The following is a 16,091-nucleotide window of genomic DNA, read 5'->3' as shown; positions in this document are numbered from 1 at the left end:
TTTATCCCAGTTTTGTCCATATTTGAATCCAAATTCAGGTTGAAATCCCCTCCTATTAATATGTTCCCTTGCGTATCTGCTATCTTCAAAAAAATATCTTACATAAACTTTTGATCTTCTTCGTTAGGTGAATATACATTGAGTAGATTCCAAAACTCCGAATATATCTGACATTTTATCATTACATATCTCCCTCCTGGATCTATTATTTCCTCTTCTATTTTAAATGGCACATTTTTACTAATTAATATAGCTACTCCTCCTGCTTTTGAATTATATGATGCTGCTGTTACATGTCCTACCCAATCTCTCTTTAATTTCTTTTGCTCCAATTCAGTTAAATGTGTTTCTTGCACAAATGCTATATCAATTTTTTCTTTTTTCAGTAAATTTAGCAGTTTCTTCCTTTTAATTTGGTTATGTATTCCGTTAATATTTAAAGTCATATAGTTCAGCGTAGCCATTTTATACTTTGTTTATCTTCCCTTTCCGTTTCTCCATCATTACCTTTCCTTCTTATCTATTTCTGCTTTCTTGTTTTGAACACTTTATAAGACAACATTTCTAAAACATCAAACATTTTCCTTATTCTCCTATTTAAAACTTCTTTAGCCCCAATCTCCCCTTCCCCTCCTGAGTTGTCCTTTATCCCTTGTCGGACAACCACATCTCTCCTCTCCATTTGGATTTGCGAATTCACTCGCAAACGTCAGCTGATTTTGCAGTGACCGTAACTCCTCCCCACCCAGCCCCCCCCAGAAAAGATTTCAATTTTCATATGTAACAAAGGTCAATCTTTTAATTCCCTCCTTATTCCCTCTATTCCATTTCCTTCCCTTATTAATTCTGGTCTATACTCTATATATTTTCCTCTAAATACGGATACATTCATGTATGCACACTATATGTATACACACAAATACCTCTTTACCCACATACATATAGATTGTGGTCATTTTTACTCTTATTACATGTCTTCATCTCTCTGTTTGTTTTGTAGTTGTTCTGCAAATTTCCTTGCTTCCTCTGGATCCGAGAATAGTCTTTTTCCATAAGATCGTTTTCGCTGTATTGAACTCCTTCCTCTTCTTCAGGAGTTCAAAACTTATGTGTCTTTTTAGTTCGCAGTCTTTTGTACTCTCGTTACATGTCTTCATCTCTCAGTCTATTTTGTAATTGTTCTGCAAATTTTCGTGCTTCCTCTGGATCCGAGAATAGTCTGTTTTGCTGTCCTGGAATAAATATTTTCAATACCGCTGGATGCTTTAGTATAAATTTATACCCTTTCTTCCATAAAATCGCCTTTGCTGTATTGAACTCCTTTCTCTTCTTCAGGAGTTCAAAACTTATATCTGGATAAATAAGGATTTTTCGCCCTTTGTACTCCAGTGGCTTGTTGTGCTCTCTTACTTTCTCCATTGTTTTCTCCAGTACCTTTTCTCTTGTAGTATATCTTAGGAATTTTACTAAAATAGATCTTGGCTTTTGTTGTGGTTGTGGTTTAAAGGCCAATGCTCTATGTGCCCTTTCTATTTCCATTTCTTGCTGTAGTTCTGGACATCCTAAGATCCTGGGGATCCAATCTTTTATAAACTCTCTCATATTCTTGCCTTCTTCATCTTCCTTAAGGCCCACTATCTTTATGTTATTTCTTCTGTTATAATTTTCCATTATATCTATTTTCTGAGCTAACAGCTCTTGTGTCTCTATAACTTTTTTATTAGATTCCTCTAATTTCTTTTTTAAGTCCTCTACCTCCATTTCTAGTGCTGCTTCTCGTTCTTCCACCTTGTCCATTCTTTTTCCCATTTCTGATAAGGTCATATCTATTTTATTCACTTTCTCTTCTGTACTGTTTATTCTTCTTCTTAAATCACTAAATTCTTGTGCTTGCCATTCTTTAAATGAATCCATGTATTCTTTAATAAGAGAAAGTATATCCATTGTCTTGCCTTTCCCTTCTTCTTCCATTTCACTGTACTCTTCCTCTTCCTCTTCTTCTTCCTCTGGGTTGGCCATCTGTTGTTTCTTTGTTGTCCTTTTCTTCTCTTCTTTCTTGTTTTCGTTGTCTTCTGTGTTCTCCTCTTGCTGCTGCTGTTCTGCAGCTGTAATTGCCGGCTGTGGAGATCGACTCCCCAGCTGGTCGCCCCTCCCGTTGGTGTGTTTATTTGCTTGCGCATCGCGCATGCGTGAGGAGTCGCGCATGCGCGGTTGCGCACTTTTACTCGGCTCAGCGTGCCATTTTTGTAGTCCACTTTCTACCGACCTGAGGGAGCGGGTTTCTCACTCCACCGCGGGCCTCTTCGAACAGGTAAGGCCTTCTCCTTCTTCTTCCGTTGTCTTCTCTTCCTCTCTTCTTACCGTTTGTTTCGATTTTTCTTTTTTCGTCGCCATCTTCTTTCCACCTTTATACTCACTTTACTTTAATTTTTATTTTTGTGCCTTTGTGTTTTCCTTTATTTTTTTCGACTTTTCTGGAGAGGGCTGGAGTTCACCGTCCGGCCACTACTCCATCACGTGACTTCCTCCCTCTACCTGGGTGAGTTGATGAACATTGCTCCTCCCCCCCTACCCCCCCACATCTCTTTACATGCTCATACTCCCCTCTGTGAAAGAGTCTGTGCGTGGGACAGGGAGGGGGCTTCTGCTCTGTCCGAGCTCACCTCTTCACTCCCCATGGGCCTCAGTGAAGACCCAGACAATGTCGTCCATCTGTGGCCAATAAGTAGTCCATATGGTGCAGGGAACGAGAGAAAAATCTCCCCTTCCTTCCCACTGCCTTCCCTTCCCCTCATCCCTCCTTCCCTTCTCTTTATCCTCCCTTTCCCCAGATCCCCACACCCTTCCTTCTCCCAATGACAACCCTCCCTCCCAACACCTCTCAGCTCTATTCTCCTCTCCTAACTTCTTGTCACACCTCCACCTCCCTGGCACCACAGCCCCCATCGCCCTACCTTCCTATGTGGCCACCTGCCAGGAGAAGGGATGTAGGCTTGAAACGTTGCAACCTCATGCTCTCCACTGGCCCTGCTAATTCCTGCCAGCAGCTGATTGCTTCCCTCGTCTTTCCCATTCCCCAGAAATTCCGTATTCATCCTGACCGGAAAATCCAAGAACACCGTCTTTCCAACAGCTATCAGGGTCCTCACCCACCCCCATACCACACTGACCATAAACTACTCGGTGAACCATTGGAACTCCTCTCTGAACCCATCGACACAACACTTTTTCTTTGCACTACATTTATCTACAACAACACACACACACACACACACACACACACACACACACGCACACACGCACACACACACACACACACACACACACACACACATCCCAGAGAAACTCAGCAGGTCGTTAACTGAGGGGTGACCAATGTTTTGGGCCTGGGGCTATCGGCAACATACAAACAAAGAGCAGGCAAGCACCTGAATGAAAAGATGTGGAAAGAGGAGAGGACGGAGGAAGGGGCATGGGAGGAAGGAGGAAGGGGCAGGGGAGGAGTAGAGGGGGAGGAAGGGGCAGGGGAGGAGGACAGGAGGGAGGAAAGGGCAGGGGAGGAGGAGAGGAGAGAGGAAGGGGTGGGGAGAAGGTGGGGAGGAGGAGAGGAGGGAGGAAGGGGCAGAGTTGGAGGAGAGAGGAAGGGGCAGGGGAGGAGGAGAGGAAGGAGCAGGGAGGAGGAGAGGAGGGAGGAAGGGACAGAGGAGGGAGGAAGGGGCAGGGAGGTGGAGAGTAAGGAGAAAGGGGCAAGAGAGGAAGCCACAGGGAAGAGGTCACAGGTGGATACAGATGGGAGGGTAGGAGAAAGAAGCTGAGAGATGATGGGAGTGGTGGCTCTTTGAATGGAGAGGGTAGGTGGCGGGGAGCTGGAGGAAAGGAAACAGAGGAGTTGGGAAAGAGAATGGAAAATGAAGTCAATCGTTGAGTTACTCACTGCTGTCTGGATTCCATGTGTCCAGCGCAGCTCCCTCCCCCTCACCTTAAAGGTGCTTCCTCCAGAGCAGCCTCTTTGAACCTTGTTTTAGCTGTGGCCAACCCCCAGGACCCTGCTCAAAGTCCACAGCCCCCTTCCCTGTAAAGAAGTGGTTTCACTTTCTTCTGTATTTCTCTCCTTCCAACTACATTAAAAATATTTTGTTATGTGGGGTGAAAAGAAACCCAAGGTTTTACTGAAATGCACCATGACCCCCAGTAGGGGTCCAGTTGAGAATGGCTGCTCTATTGTGTCACTCTTTCACTCTGTGACTGTCCATCTCTCATGATTTTTATCAACACCAATTGGACCTGCTCTCAGCCTCCTACGCTCCAGGGAAATTATCCCTCCCTGGAACTCGTGCTCTCGAAACCTGATAAACAGGCGGAGAAATGCACAGGCTCCTAACAAAATCACAAGATCACAAAATACCACCCCATCAAGTCAGCTCTGCCATTCATCTGCCCATCAGCCCCACTCCCCAGCTTTCTCCCCATAACCCTTGATGCCATATCTAATCAAATACCTGTCAATCTCTGCCTTAAATACACCCAATGACCTCGCCTCCACAGCTGCCTGTGGCAACAAGTTCCACAGATTCATGACCCTCTAACAAAAGAAATGTTTCCGCGTCTCTGTTTTAAATTGACGCTTTTTTATCCTGAAGTTGGGCCCCCTTATCCTAGACTCCCTGATCGTGGGAAACATCCTCACCACATCTACCCTGTCCAGGCATTTCAGCATTTGAACTGCCTCTATTAGGTTCCCTGGCTCAATTCGTTACCTCTTCTTGGTGACTGTGACTCACTGCCTTTCCTTGCAGGACACGTGATGGTGAATGGGCCGGTGACCCCCATCCCCGTCAAGGCGAAACCCTCTCCTGTGGATGCTATTGTCCCCGAGATTCCTGTGGGTAAGTGTTCACTCTACCTCCCCCTTTCCCTCCATGCCAACACCTCCTCTGCTGCTTTCAATGTCTCCTGATCTGGACGTTGCATTTAACATGAAATACAGACCTTTCCTGTGCAGCCCAAGCCATTCAGGCTATGATGCTGTACCAACCGATATAAACCTATTCAACAATCTAACTCTGGGTTCTGGTGATAGGGATGGGGGGGTGAGGGAGAGATTTAACAGGAACCTGAGGGGTAACGACAGAGGAGGGGGTCGGGGCAGGGACTATTGCAATGTTTAAGAAATATTTGGATGGATACATGGATAGGACGGGTTCATAGGGATATGGGGCCAAACGCAAGCTAGTGGGACCAATGTTGGTGGGTCATTTGCACGGATACAGGAATGGGATGGATATAGAGGGATGTGGGGCCAAACGCAGGACAGTGAGACCAGTGTCGGTGGGACATTTGCACGGATACAAGAATAGGATGGTTTTAGAGGAAAATGGGGTAAATGTAGGCCAGTGGGACCAGTGCTGGGGAGGGGGAGAAACATTTGAACAGATACATGAATAGGATGGGTTTAGAAGGCCATCTGGGTGTTGAATTTTGGGTCAGCATGGGCAAGTTGGGCTGAAGGCCCTGTTTCCGTGCTGTGTGACTTTGTGAAAGGTTCAGAGGGACATGAGGCCTAGTACAATCCAACACAGGTGCGCAGGTGAAGTTGGGATGAATCCTGCGTTGTAAACCTCCATGACTCAAGAGGTTCACTGGTTTATCCGGGATTCAGGGGGAGGGCAGTTCCACGAGGCTGAGAGTGTGGCATCCAGGGTTCAGACCAGAGCAGTGAGAAAGGAACCAGGTAAAGGTTGTATGATTGACATTCATGTGCTTGTGGCCTCACATAGATCCTGTTTTAATGCTGCTGGGAAAATGCACAGATTTTGGATTCAGTCAAAGGCAGTTTACAGAGAAATGATCAAGTATTACCTTTGAAGCAAGTATTAAAGGTTTAATTACAGTCCTATTCATCCCTTAATTAATCCTTTTTCTAGTTTCATGGGTTTTTACTGAATGCTTGCAGCTCACAATGCATACAATAGAAGAAGCAAGGTTTAATCGGGGTAATGCCAGGTAAAGAGATACTGTGGGAGGGAGGTCATCAAAGAGATTTCAGAGAAAGTAATGTATTCAAAATCTACCCACTGTTGAACCTGCACCCATCTGTTTTTTTAATGAAATCTTCAGGGTCAGGATTTCTTTTTTGGAGTAAATTCTGTTTGTTGGCCAGCCAGAAACAAGCAGAAGATTTGGAATGAGTAGGAGAGGAGGTGGGGGAGTCTGATGTTTTGGTGTCTATGGTGGACACATACAGGCCCTACGGCCCACAGTGTTGTGCTGGTCTAATAATGTACTCAAACAGCTGCCTAGAATTTCCCTCCATTTTTCTTAGTCCCATGTACTCATTGGGGGCGGCATGGTTAGCGTAGCATATTGAATTTATGGTATGGAATATGTCGAGGTAGATGACTAGTCCGTGTACAGTATTTGTGAAAAAAAATGGGGAACCACCGCTCTCATTCCGGACTGTTTCCTCAATCCCTGATCTGAGGTGAAGACTGGGAGAATGCGGTGCCATTAAAATTAGCACTGTTAGCGCAGCACCAGCGACCCGGGTTTGAATCCCACACAGTCTATAAGGAGCTCGTACATTCTCCCCATGTCTGCATGCATTTTCTTCAGGTGCTCCGGTTTCCTCCTGTCCTTCAAAACGTACTGGATGTTGTAGGTCAATTAGGTGCATTTGGCTTGTGGGCCAGAAAGGACTGTTACTGTGCTGCATGGCTAAAATTTAAAAAAATTAAATATCAGGGTGGGTAGCATATATCGACCACAGGGTGGGTCACGTACACTGATGTATGTACAGATACACTGAACACAGGGTGGGTCACGTACATTGATGTACGTACAGATATACTGACCACAGGGTGGGTATTGTACACCAACGTATGTACAAATACCCTGAACACAAAATCTAAATCAAAATTTATTGTCTTGAACATGTCACAAAATTCCTCTTTTGTGGCTGCATCACAATGCAAACATTTATGTAAACCACCTTATCAAATAAATAAAAATAGTGAAAAAAAAGAAAAAAGACGAACTAAGGCAGTGTCTTTGGTTCAGGAATCTGATGGCAGTGGGAAAGAAGCTGTCTTTGTGCCACTGAGTCCTCATCTTTAGGCTCCTGTATCTTTTTCCTAATTGTAGCAGAGTGAAGAGGGCATGGCCTGGATTTTGGGGTCTTTGAGGATAGAGGCTCCTTTTTTAAGACACCGCCTCGTCGATATCCTCGATGGAATGAAGTCTGGTGCCTGTGATGTCGCAGGCTGAGTTAGCAACCCTCTGGAGTTTATTCCAGACCTGAAAATTGGTGCCTCTGTATTAGGCAGTGATGCAACCAGCCAGAATGTTCTCCCCGATATGATTCCATCAACATGGTAGCCCCAGGACAGATCCTCAGAGATGCTGCCACCCAGGAATTTGAAGTTCTTGACCCTCTCTATGACTGAGCCCTCGATGAGGACTGTGTCGTGTTTCCCTGTTTGCTGGTGTGACACCACTCAACTCGCTGATCCATCTCCCTTCACTCTGCTTCCTCGTTGTTTCTGCCAACAAGTTCATACATTGAGATGAATGATCACAGAGCAATCAGCCAATATCGATAAAAATAATGAACATAAAATAACCAGATGACCATTTACGGAGCAGAAACAGGCCACATCGGCCTTTCGAGTCCGTACCGGTTCACTAGAACAACTCCACTAGCTCAAACCTCCCGCTGTCCGCCAATCACCCTCCAACCCCCTCACCTCCATGTACATATTCAACCTTCTCTTAAATGACAGAAGGGACCCTGCCGCAACTATCTCATTTAGAAGATCATTTCATTCTGCCACCACTCGCTGAGTGAAAAATATATCTCTAATATATCTCCTAAAGTGTTGCCCCTTATCCTTAACTCATGGCCTCTTGTTCCAACCTCCCCTGCCCTCAGGGGAAAGAGTCTGTTTATGTCTAGTCTATCTATTCCTTTAATAATTTTAAAAACCTTGATCAAGTTCCATCTCAGCCGTCTACGTTCCAATGAATAAAGTCCCAGTCTCTTTAATCTCTCCCTGTAATCCAGATGCTGTAACCCAGGCAACATCCTTGTAAACCTTCTCTGCACCCTCTCCACCTTATCTATATCCTTTCTATAATTTGGAGACCAGAATTGAGCACAGTGCTCCAAACCTGGCCTCACCAATGCCTTAAACAGCTGCAGCATCACCTCCCAGCTCCTATACTCTATACTATGATTTATGAAGGCCAGCATACCTTATGCCTTCTTAACCACCCTGTCTACATGGGAATCATCCTTCAGTGAACTCTGTACCATAACCCCCAGGTCCCTTTGCTCCTCTGCGTGCCTTAATGCCTTCCCCTTAACTGTATATGTCCTATTCTGGTTAGAAGATCTGCCATCTTTCAGCCCATTCTTCCAAACAAATCCTTCTGTAATCCAAGAAAATCTACCTCACTATCCACCACCCCCCCTATTTTCGTATCGTCTGCATATTTGCTTACCCAGTTAACCACACCCTCTAAATCATTAATATAAATGATAAACAACAAGGGACCCAGCACTGATCCCTGAGGCACCCCGCTTGTCACAGGCTTCCAACCTGACAGACAGTTGTCCACCATGACTCTCTGCTGTCTATATCCCAGCCACTTCTGAACCCAGTTCACAATCTTTCTACTAATTCCTAGTGACTGAACCTTCCTTATTAACCTTCCATGCGGAACCTTATCAAAAGCCTTACTAAAATCCAAATAGATCACATCAACTGCTCTACCTTCATCCACCTCTTCTGTCACTTCCTCCAAAAACTCAACAAGGTTCGTCAAACTTGGTTTTCCTTTTACAAACCCGTGCTGTGTGTCCCTAATCAATCCCTGCCTATCCAGATATGCATATGTTTATCTCAAAGAATACCCTCCATAACTTTCCCCACCACTGAAGTCAAACTTACTGGCCGATAATTACTTGACCTACACCTACTGCCTTTTTTGAACAACCTCCTCCAGTGATCTATGAAAAATTACTGTCAGTGCCCCCACTATTTGTTCCCTGACCTCCCTTAAAGTCCTGGGAAAATTCCCATCAAGACCAGAAGACATCCACCTTAATTGACCCTCGAAGCTCCAAAACTCTCACTTTACTAATCCCTAACCTTTCCATCACTTTCCAAAAGCCCTTTGCCTCTCCTATCTCGTATAGTCCAATGTCCCTTTCCCTAGTGAATACGGACGAGAAAAAATTGTTTAATATTTCTCCCATCTCATTCGGTTCCTGACATAGTTCACTGGTCCCATCATCCAGTGGACCTATTCTATCCTTAACCCTCCTTTTACTGTTCACATATCTGTAAAAAACCTTAGGATTCAACTTCACCTTATTAGCTATGGACACTTCATACCTTCTTTTTGCCTTTCTAATTTCCCTCTTAAGGTTCTTCCTGCAATCTAAGTAACGACCATACATCTCCTCAATCCCTTGTTTTTTATATTTGGTATAAGCCTCCCTCTTGTCCCGAACCAACTTCTTAGTTTCACCAGAAAACCACGTCTCCCTCGAACCTTTAGTCTTCCCCTTTGGCCTGACTGGAACATAAAGATCCTGTACTCTCAAAATCTCACCCCTAAATACCCCCCAAATTTCCTCTACATCCTTTCTGGAAAAAAGATCAGCCCACACAACTCTCTGCAAATCCCTTCTCATTTCTCCAAATCTGGCCTTACCACACTCGAAGACTTTCAACCTCAGACCCAACCTATCCCTTTCCATCATTAAGTTAAAGCTAATGGACCCATGATCACTGGATTCAAAGTTCTCTCCAACGCTTTCATACGTCACCTGCCCCATTGCAATCCCAAACAACAGATCTAACACCGCTCCCCCTCTAGTTGGCATCTCAACATATTGCTGCAAAAAGCAATCCTGAACACAATGCACAAATACTAAGCCATCCTGCCCTTTTACTGACTGCGTTTCCCAATTTATGTTTGGAAAATTGAAAACCCCAACCAACACCACCCTATTTCTACTGCACATCTCACCTATTTCCTTTGGAGACCTATAGTAACCTCACCCTTCTTATTTTTCAGCTCTACCCACATTGCCTACCTTGACGAGCCCTCCAGTCTTCTCTGACAAGTAATGCCACACCTCCCCCTCTTAATCCACCAACTCTGTCACATCTAAAGCAGCAAAATCCTGGAACATTCAACTGCCAGTCACAACCTTCTTTCAACCACATCTCGCTAATGGCCACAACATCATAATGCCACATGTCAATCCACACCTTTAGCTCATCCAGCTTCCTTACTATGCTCCTCGCATTAAAATAAATACATCTCTGGAATCTCCTACATCCTACCTTCTGCATATCCTCCTCTCTACTATTCTCACAATTTTCACTACAACATCTTTTCACTACTTCCTACTTTTCCTCCCTCAAATTATTTAAACGTCTCTTTCCTTAGCCTATAAACCCACACCCTGCTTTCCTGCCTAACATGAAACCCTTTCCCCAACCATACTAGTTTAACCACCCCCCCCCCCCCCCCGACAGCCCTAGCAAATGCTCCCGCCAGGAGACTGGTCCTTCTGGGATTAAGATGTAACCCATCATTACAGTATAGGTCCCATCTTCCCCAAAAAAGGTCCCAGTGGTCCAAGAACTTGAAACCCTGTCTTTTAAGGTGGAATTGAGGGGTGAAGGAGGCATGAGGGTGCTAATAGGGGTGTATTACAGACCACCAAATGGGCCAAGAAAATTAGAGGAACAAATTTGTAGGGAGATAACGTATATGTGTGAGAATCATAAGGTAGTGATCATGGGAGATTTTAACTTCCCTCACATTGATTGGGATACCCATACAGTTAAAGGGCTGGATGGGCTAGAGTTTGTTAAATGTGTTCAAGATTGTTTTCTAAATCAATTAGTAGAAGAACCGACTCGGGATGGTGTAATACTGGATCTCCTGTTAGGGAACAAGCTAGGTCAGGTATCAGATATTAATGTTGGAGATCCAATTGGGTCCAGTGATCATAACTCTTAGTTTTAGAGAAGAGCAAGGAGGGGCCTAAAGTTGAGGTTCTGGATTGGAGAAGAGCAAATTTCGAAGGAATAAGAAGGGATTTGGGGAGCATTGAGTGGGACAGGATATTTTCAGGTAAGGATGTAAATGAAAAATGGAGGATATTCAAAAAAGAAATTTTGAGGGTACAGAGTAGATATGTCCCAGTGAGGATCAAAGGAAAGGCTGGAAGTCATAGGGAGGCTTGGTTTTTGAGGAATATTGGAAATTTGGTTAGGAGAAAAAGGGAGGTGTATAAGAGGTATAAAGAGCAGGGAGCTGAGAATTTGAAGGAGGACTACAAGGAGTGTAGAAGGAATCTTAAGAAGGAAATTAGAAAGGCCAAAAAAAGGCACAAAGAGGCTTTGGCAGACAGAGTAAAAATAAATTCAAAGGGTTTCTATAGGTACATTAAATGTAAAAGATTAGTGAGGGATAAAATTGGACCTCTTGTAGATAGCGAGGGTAGGCTGAGTGAGAAGTCAGAGGAAATGGGGGAAATTTTGAATGATTTCTTTGCCTCGGTATTCACTAGGGAAAAAGATATTGAACCAGTTGAAGTCAAGAAAAATAGTGGGGAGGTCATGAAGCATATAAGGATAACCGAGGAGGTAGTGATGGCTGTGTTGAAAAAGATAAAGATGGATAAATCTCCGGGACCAGACAAAATATTCCCAAGGACACTCAGGGAGGCTTGTGGACAGATAGTGGGCCCATTAACAGAGATATTTAGGATGTCACTGGCCATGGGGGTAGTGTCAAAGGATTGGAGGGTTGCGCACGTGGTTCCGCTGTTTAAGAAAGGGTCCAAATGTAAACCTGGGAATTATAGGCCCGTGAGTCTGATGTCTGTGGTGAGCAAGTTGATGGAAAGTGTTCTGAGGGATGGTATTTACAAATATTTGGAGGTACGGAGTAATCAGCATGGTTTTGTCAGGGGTAGATCATGCTTGAGAAACCTGATTGAGTTTTTCGAGGGGGTTACAAAAAATGTTGATGAAGGGAAAGCTGTGGATGTTGTCTATTTAGACTTTAGTAAAGCTTTTGACAAAGTTCCCCACAGGAGGTTAGGAAAAAGGTGGAGGAATTAGGTATAAATAAGGAGGTAGTGAAATGGATTCAGCAATGGTTGGATGGGAGGTGTCAGAGAGTAGTAGTAGAAAATTGTTTGTCCAATTGGAGGCCGGTGACTAGAGGAGTTTCTCAGGGATCGGTCCTGGGTCCACTATTGTTTGTTATATATATTAACGATCTGGAAGTAGGGGTGGAGAATTGGATAAGCAAGTTTGCGGATGATACAAAGATTGGTGGTGTTATGGACAATGAGGAAGATTACTGTAGATTAAAAGGTGATTTAGGAAGGCTGGAGGTGTGGGCTGAGAAATGGCTGATGGAATTTAATACAGATAAGTGTGAGGTGTTACATTTTGGAAAGGCAAATCTAAATAGGTCATATGCATTAAATGGTAGGCTATTGAGATGTGCAGAGCAACAAAGGGATTTAGGAGTGATGGTAAATAGTACCCTCAAGGGTACTATTTAATGCCTCAAGGCATTTGGAATGTTGGCCTTGATAAATCGGAGTATTGAATTCAAGAGTAGGGAGGCTATGATGAAATTGTACAAGGCATGGTGAGGCCAAATTTGGAGTACTGTGACCAGTTTTGGTCACCAAATTATAGGAAAGATATAAACAAAATAGTGAGAGTGCAGAGAAGGTTCACGAGAATGTTGACAGGATTTCAAGGTTTGAGTTACAGGGAAAGGTTTTGCAGACTAGGGCTTTTTTCTCTGGAGCGTAGAAGATTGAGGGGGGACTTGATAGAAATGTTTAAGATTTTAAAAGAGACAGACAGAGTAAATGTGGATAGGCTTTTTCAATTAAGAGTGGGGGAGTGGGGCATGGTTTAAGATTGAAGGGGGAAAATTATAAGGGGAACATGAGGGGAAATTCCTTTACGCAAAGGGTGGTAGGGATGTGGAATGAGCTTCCGGCAGACGTGGTTGAGGTGGGATCATTGGTTACATTTAAGGATAGACTGGATAGTTACGTGGATAGGAGAGGACTGGAGGGGTATGGACCGGGTGCTGGTCAGTGGGACTAGGAGGGTGGGGATTTGTTACGGCAATGGACTAGTAGGGCCGAACTGGCCTGTTCTGTGCTGTAATTGGTTATATGGTTATATGGTTTACTTCACCCCTTTAGCCACTGTAGAGCTCGTCGAAAGAACCAAAGACTTGTTGATCCAAACCAAGGCTTTTATTAGCAAAAGACCGGAGCTCTTCACAGGTGGCCAACCAGTCCGGAATGATCTGACCTGGCTAGGGACACAACCCTTTAAGGCCCAGACAATAGGTGTGGCTTAGCTCTCAGACAATAGGTGTGGCTTAGCTCTCAGCCAATCGCTGTAAGCACAGTCTAGATACAGTAACTATATACACTATGTACATTGGTGATAGATCTGTACTATCACATTCACCCCTTCTTGGAGAATTGACCCTGGGGAAAAAAAACAAAAACGAGGGAGAGAATGAAAGGAAGGGGTAGGTCAAGGACTGTAGCGGTCAGGGGGTCTGACCATCCGGCCTGACCGCCGTGGTGCCGGGATTGGGGTCGCTGGAGTGGTGTCGCCAGCGGGCTCGTCGGGTGCGACTGCTCCGTCGCTCAATTCCCCAGTCGTGTTGTCGGCAGGGTGGCCCGGGTCATTGGGGTGCTGTTGGTCCTTCTGTTGCGGCACGGGGCCTGGAGAATAAGGAGTTGGGGGGGGGTTTGCTGGGTCTACCGCGTCCTGAGCTAGGTCCCGCACCGAAACAGTGTCCTCCCGCCCGTCTGGGAACTCCACGTAGGCGTAATGTGGATTCGCGTGGAGTAGAGTCACTCGGTCGACCAAGGGGTCGTTCTTTGAGTGCCGGATGTGGCGTCGCAAAAGGACGGGACCAGGGACGGTGAGCCATGCCGGTACAGTGGTTCCTGATTCGGATTTCCTCAGGAAAAGGAACATTCTTTCGTGGGGGGTGGCATTTGTTGCAGTACATAGGAGGGAGCGGATGGAGTGTAAGGCACTAGTGAGAACCTCCTGCCAGTGAGAGGTGGGGAGACCTTTAGACCGGAGAGCCAGTGTAACCGCTCTCCATATGGTGGCATTCTCCCTCTCGACCTGGCCATTACCGCGTGGGTTATAGCTCGTGGTCCTGCTTGAAGCAATACCACACTCCAGAAGGTACTGTTGCAGCTCTGCACTCATGAATGAGGACCCCCTATCACTGTGGATGGAATTGGGGTACCCGAAGATGGTGAAAATACTGTGAAGGGCCTGTATCACTGAGGTGGCAGTGGTGTCTGGGCAGGCCACAGCGAATGGGAAGCGGGAGTACTCGTCGATGGCTGTAAGGATGTAGGTATTACGGTTGGTCGACGGTAGGGGCCCCTTAAAGTCTACGCTAAGACACTCGAAGGGGCGGGTGAATGGTAAGTAGTGGGGTTTGTAGTTGCTCGCGATTGGCGGTGGGTAGGTCGTTGGTCGCGGTAGTTGGGCCCTGGCGGTCGTCGGCGATGGACGCTAGGGTGAGCACCTGGTTGGCCGCGGGGGTGGCTGTGGCGGCGGTAGCAGCGGCGGTAGCGTCGGCCCCGGGGGTGGCTGTGGCGGCGGCAGGAGCGGCGGTAGCATCGGCCCCAGGGGTTGCTGTGGCGGCGGCAGCAGCGGCGGTAGCGCCGAGTGTTCCGGGGGCGAGAGGCGGGCCATCACCATGGTTGCGAGGGTGGGTTGCCCCTTCCGGGTTTGGCGTCTCCATGACATCAGGCGTTGCCGTGCAGGGGAGCCCTCACTCTTATTGGACGAAAGCTCTGGGAAAGAAGAGTTTGAATGGGATAGCGGCAATTGGGCTTCACACGAGGCACTGTGTTTGCCGGCGGCCACCTACAGACTGCAGCAAAGTGGCCGTTTTTAAGGCATTTCTGGCACCTGGCTTTTCTTGCTGGGCACTGGGACCTGCTGTGCTTGTCCCTCCCGCAGAAATAACATTTCGGGTTCGCACGGGGCAGTGTAGCAGCAGCCGACAGGCCGTCAGTATCTCGGGGGGTGGTAGGGTAGAAGGGCACTCTACTCACATCAGAACGAGGGGTCCAGTCCCAAGAGAGCTCGGTGGACTTTAAGGCTGCATCTTCCATTGTGATTGCAATCCGGGCCACGTCCTCTAGTTTTTCTACCCCTTGTTCGAGCAAGCACAGCCTCACTTCGTTTGATCGGAGCCCGGCCACATAGGCATCCCGGACGAGATCATTTGTGATCTCGGCAGCAGTTTTGTCCACACAGTTACAGTCCTTGCCCAATGCCTTTAATACTTGTAAATATGTCCTGCTGGACTCACCGGGCTGTTGTTTCCTCGACGCAAGCACGAGCCAGGCATGAACTCTGTTCACCGGTTGATCATACAGTCCTTTCAGTACCTTTATGGCTGCGGTGTAAGTGGTCTCATCTTGGATGTTCTCATAGACTCTCAAGGACACCATAGACAGCAATGCTGTTAGACGCTGGTTATCCTCCTCTACCTGAATGAATCTCAGGAAGTTTTCAAAGTTCAGCAGCCAGAAGTTAAAGGCTTTGAAGGCTGTAGCTGACTGTGGGTCGATATCAAGTTTTTCTGGCCGAGTTAAACGCTCCATCCCTTTCAAAAAAATTCTTTTGCTAATAAAATTGTAGAGCTCATCGAAAGAACCAAAGACTTGTTGATCCAAACCAAGGCTTTTATTAGCAAAAGACCGGAGCTCTTCACAGGTGGCCGACCAGTCCGGAATAATCCGACCTGGCTAGGGACACAACCCTTTAAGGCCCAGACAATAGGTGTGGCTTAGCTCTCAGCCAATCGCTGTAAGCACAGTCTAGATACAGTAACTATATACACTATGTACATTGGTGATAGATCTGTACTATCACAGCCACATGTTTAACCATCACCTAATTCTATTTCTGCCCTCACTGTCACATGGCACAGGAAGCAATCCAGAGATTACCCCCTTAGTGGTCCTCCTTTTA

At 46.0% G+C, this 16,091-nt stretch overlaps 1 protein-coding gene across 1 annotated transcript in view; it reads left to right on the top strand.

Moving 5' to 3' along the window:
- Positions 1-16,091, top strand: part of LOC138759091 (pyruvate carboxylase, mitochondrial-like) — a 403,275-nt gene that overhangs the window by 296,265 nt on the left and 90,919 nt on the right. Inside the window, exon 11 of the mRNA XM_069928989.1 lies at positions 4,797-4,886. Within this exon, the coding sequence (XP_069785090.1) occupies positions 4,797-4,886 (90 nt within the window). The remainder of the gene's footprint in view (positions 1-4,796; positions 4,887-16,091) is intronic.

The sequence above is a fragment of the Narcine bancroftii genome, chromosome 3 (genome assembly GCF_036971445.1).
Source record: "Narcine bancroftii isolate sNarBan1 chromosome 3, sNarBan1.hap1, whole genome shotgun sequence".
Lineage (NCBI taxonomy): Eukaryota > Metazoa > Chordata > Chondrichthyes > Torpediniformes > Narcinidae > Narcine > Narcine bancroftii.
Note: the sequence above shows the minus strand (reverse complement) of the source record. Positions and strands in the feature narration are given on the sequence as shown.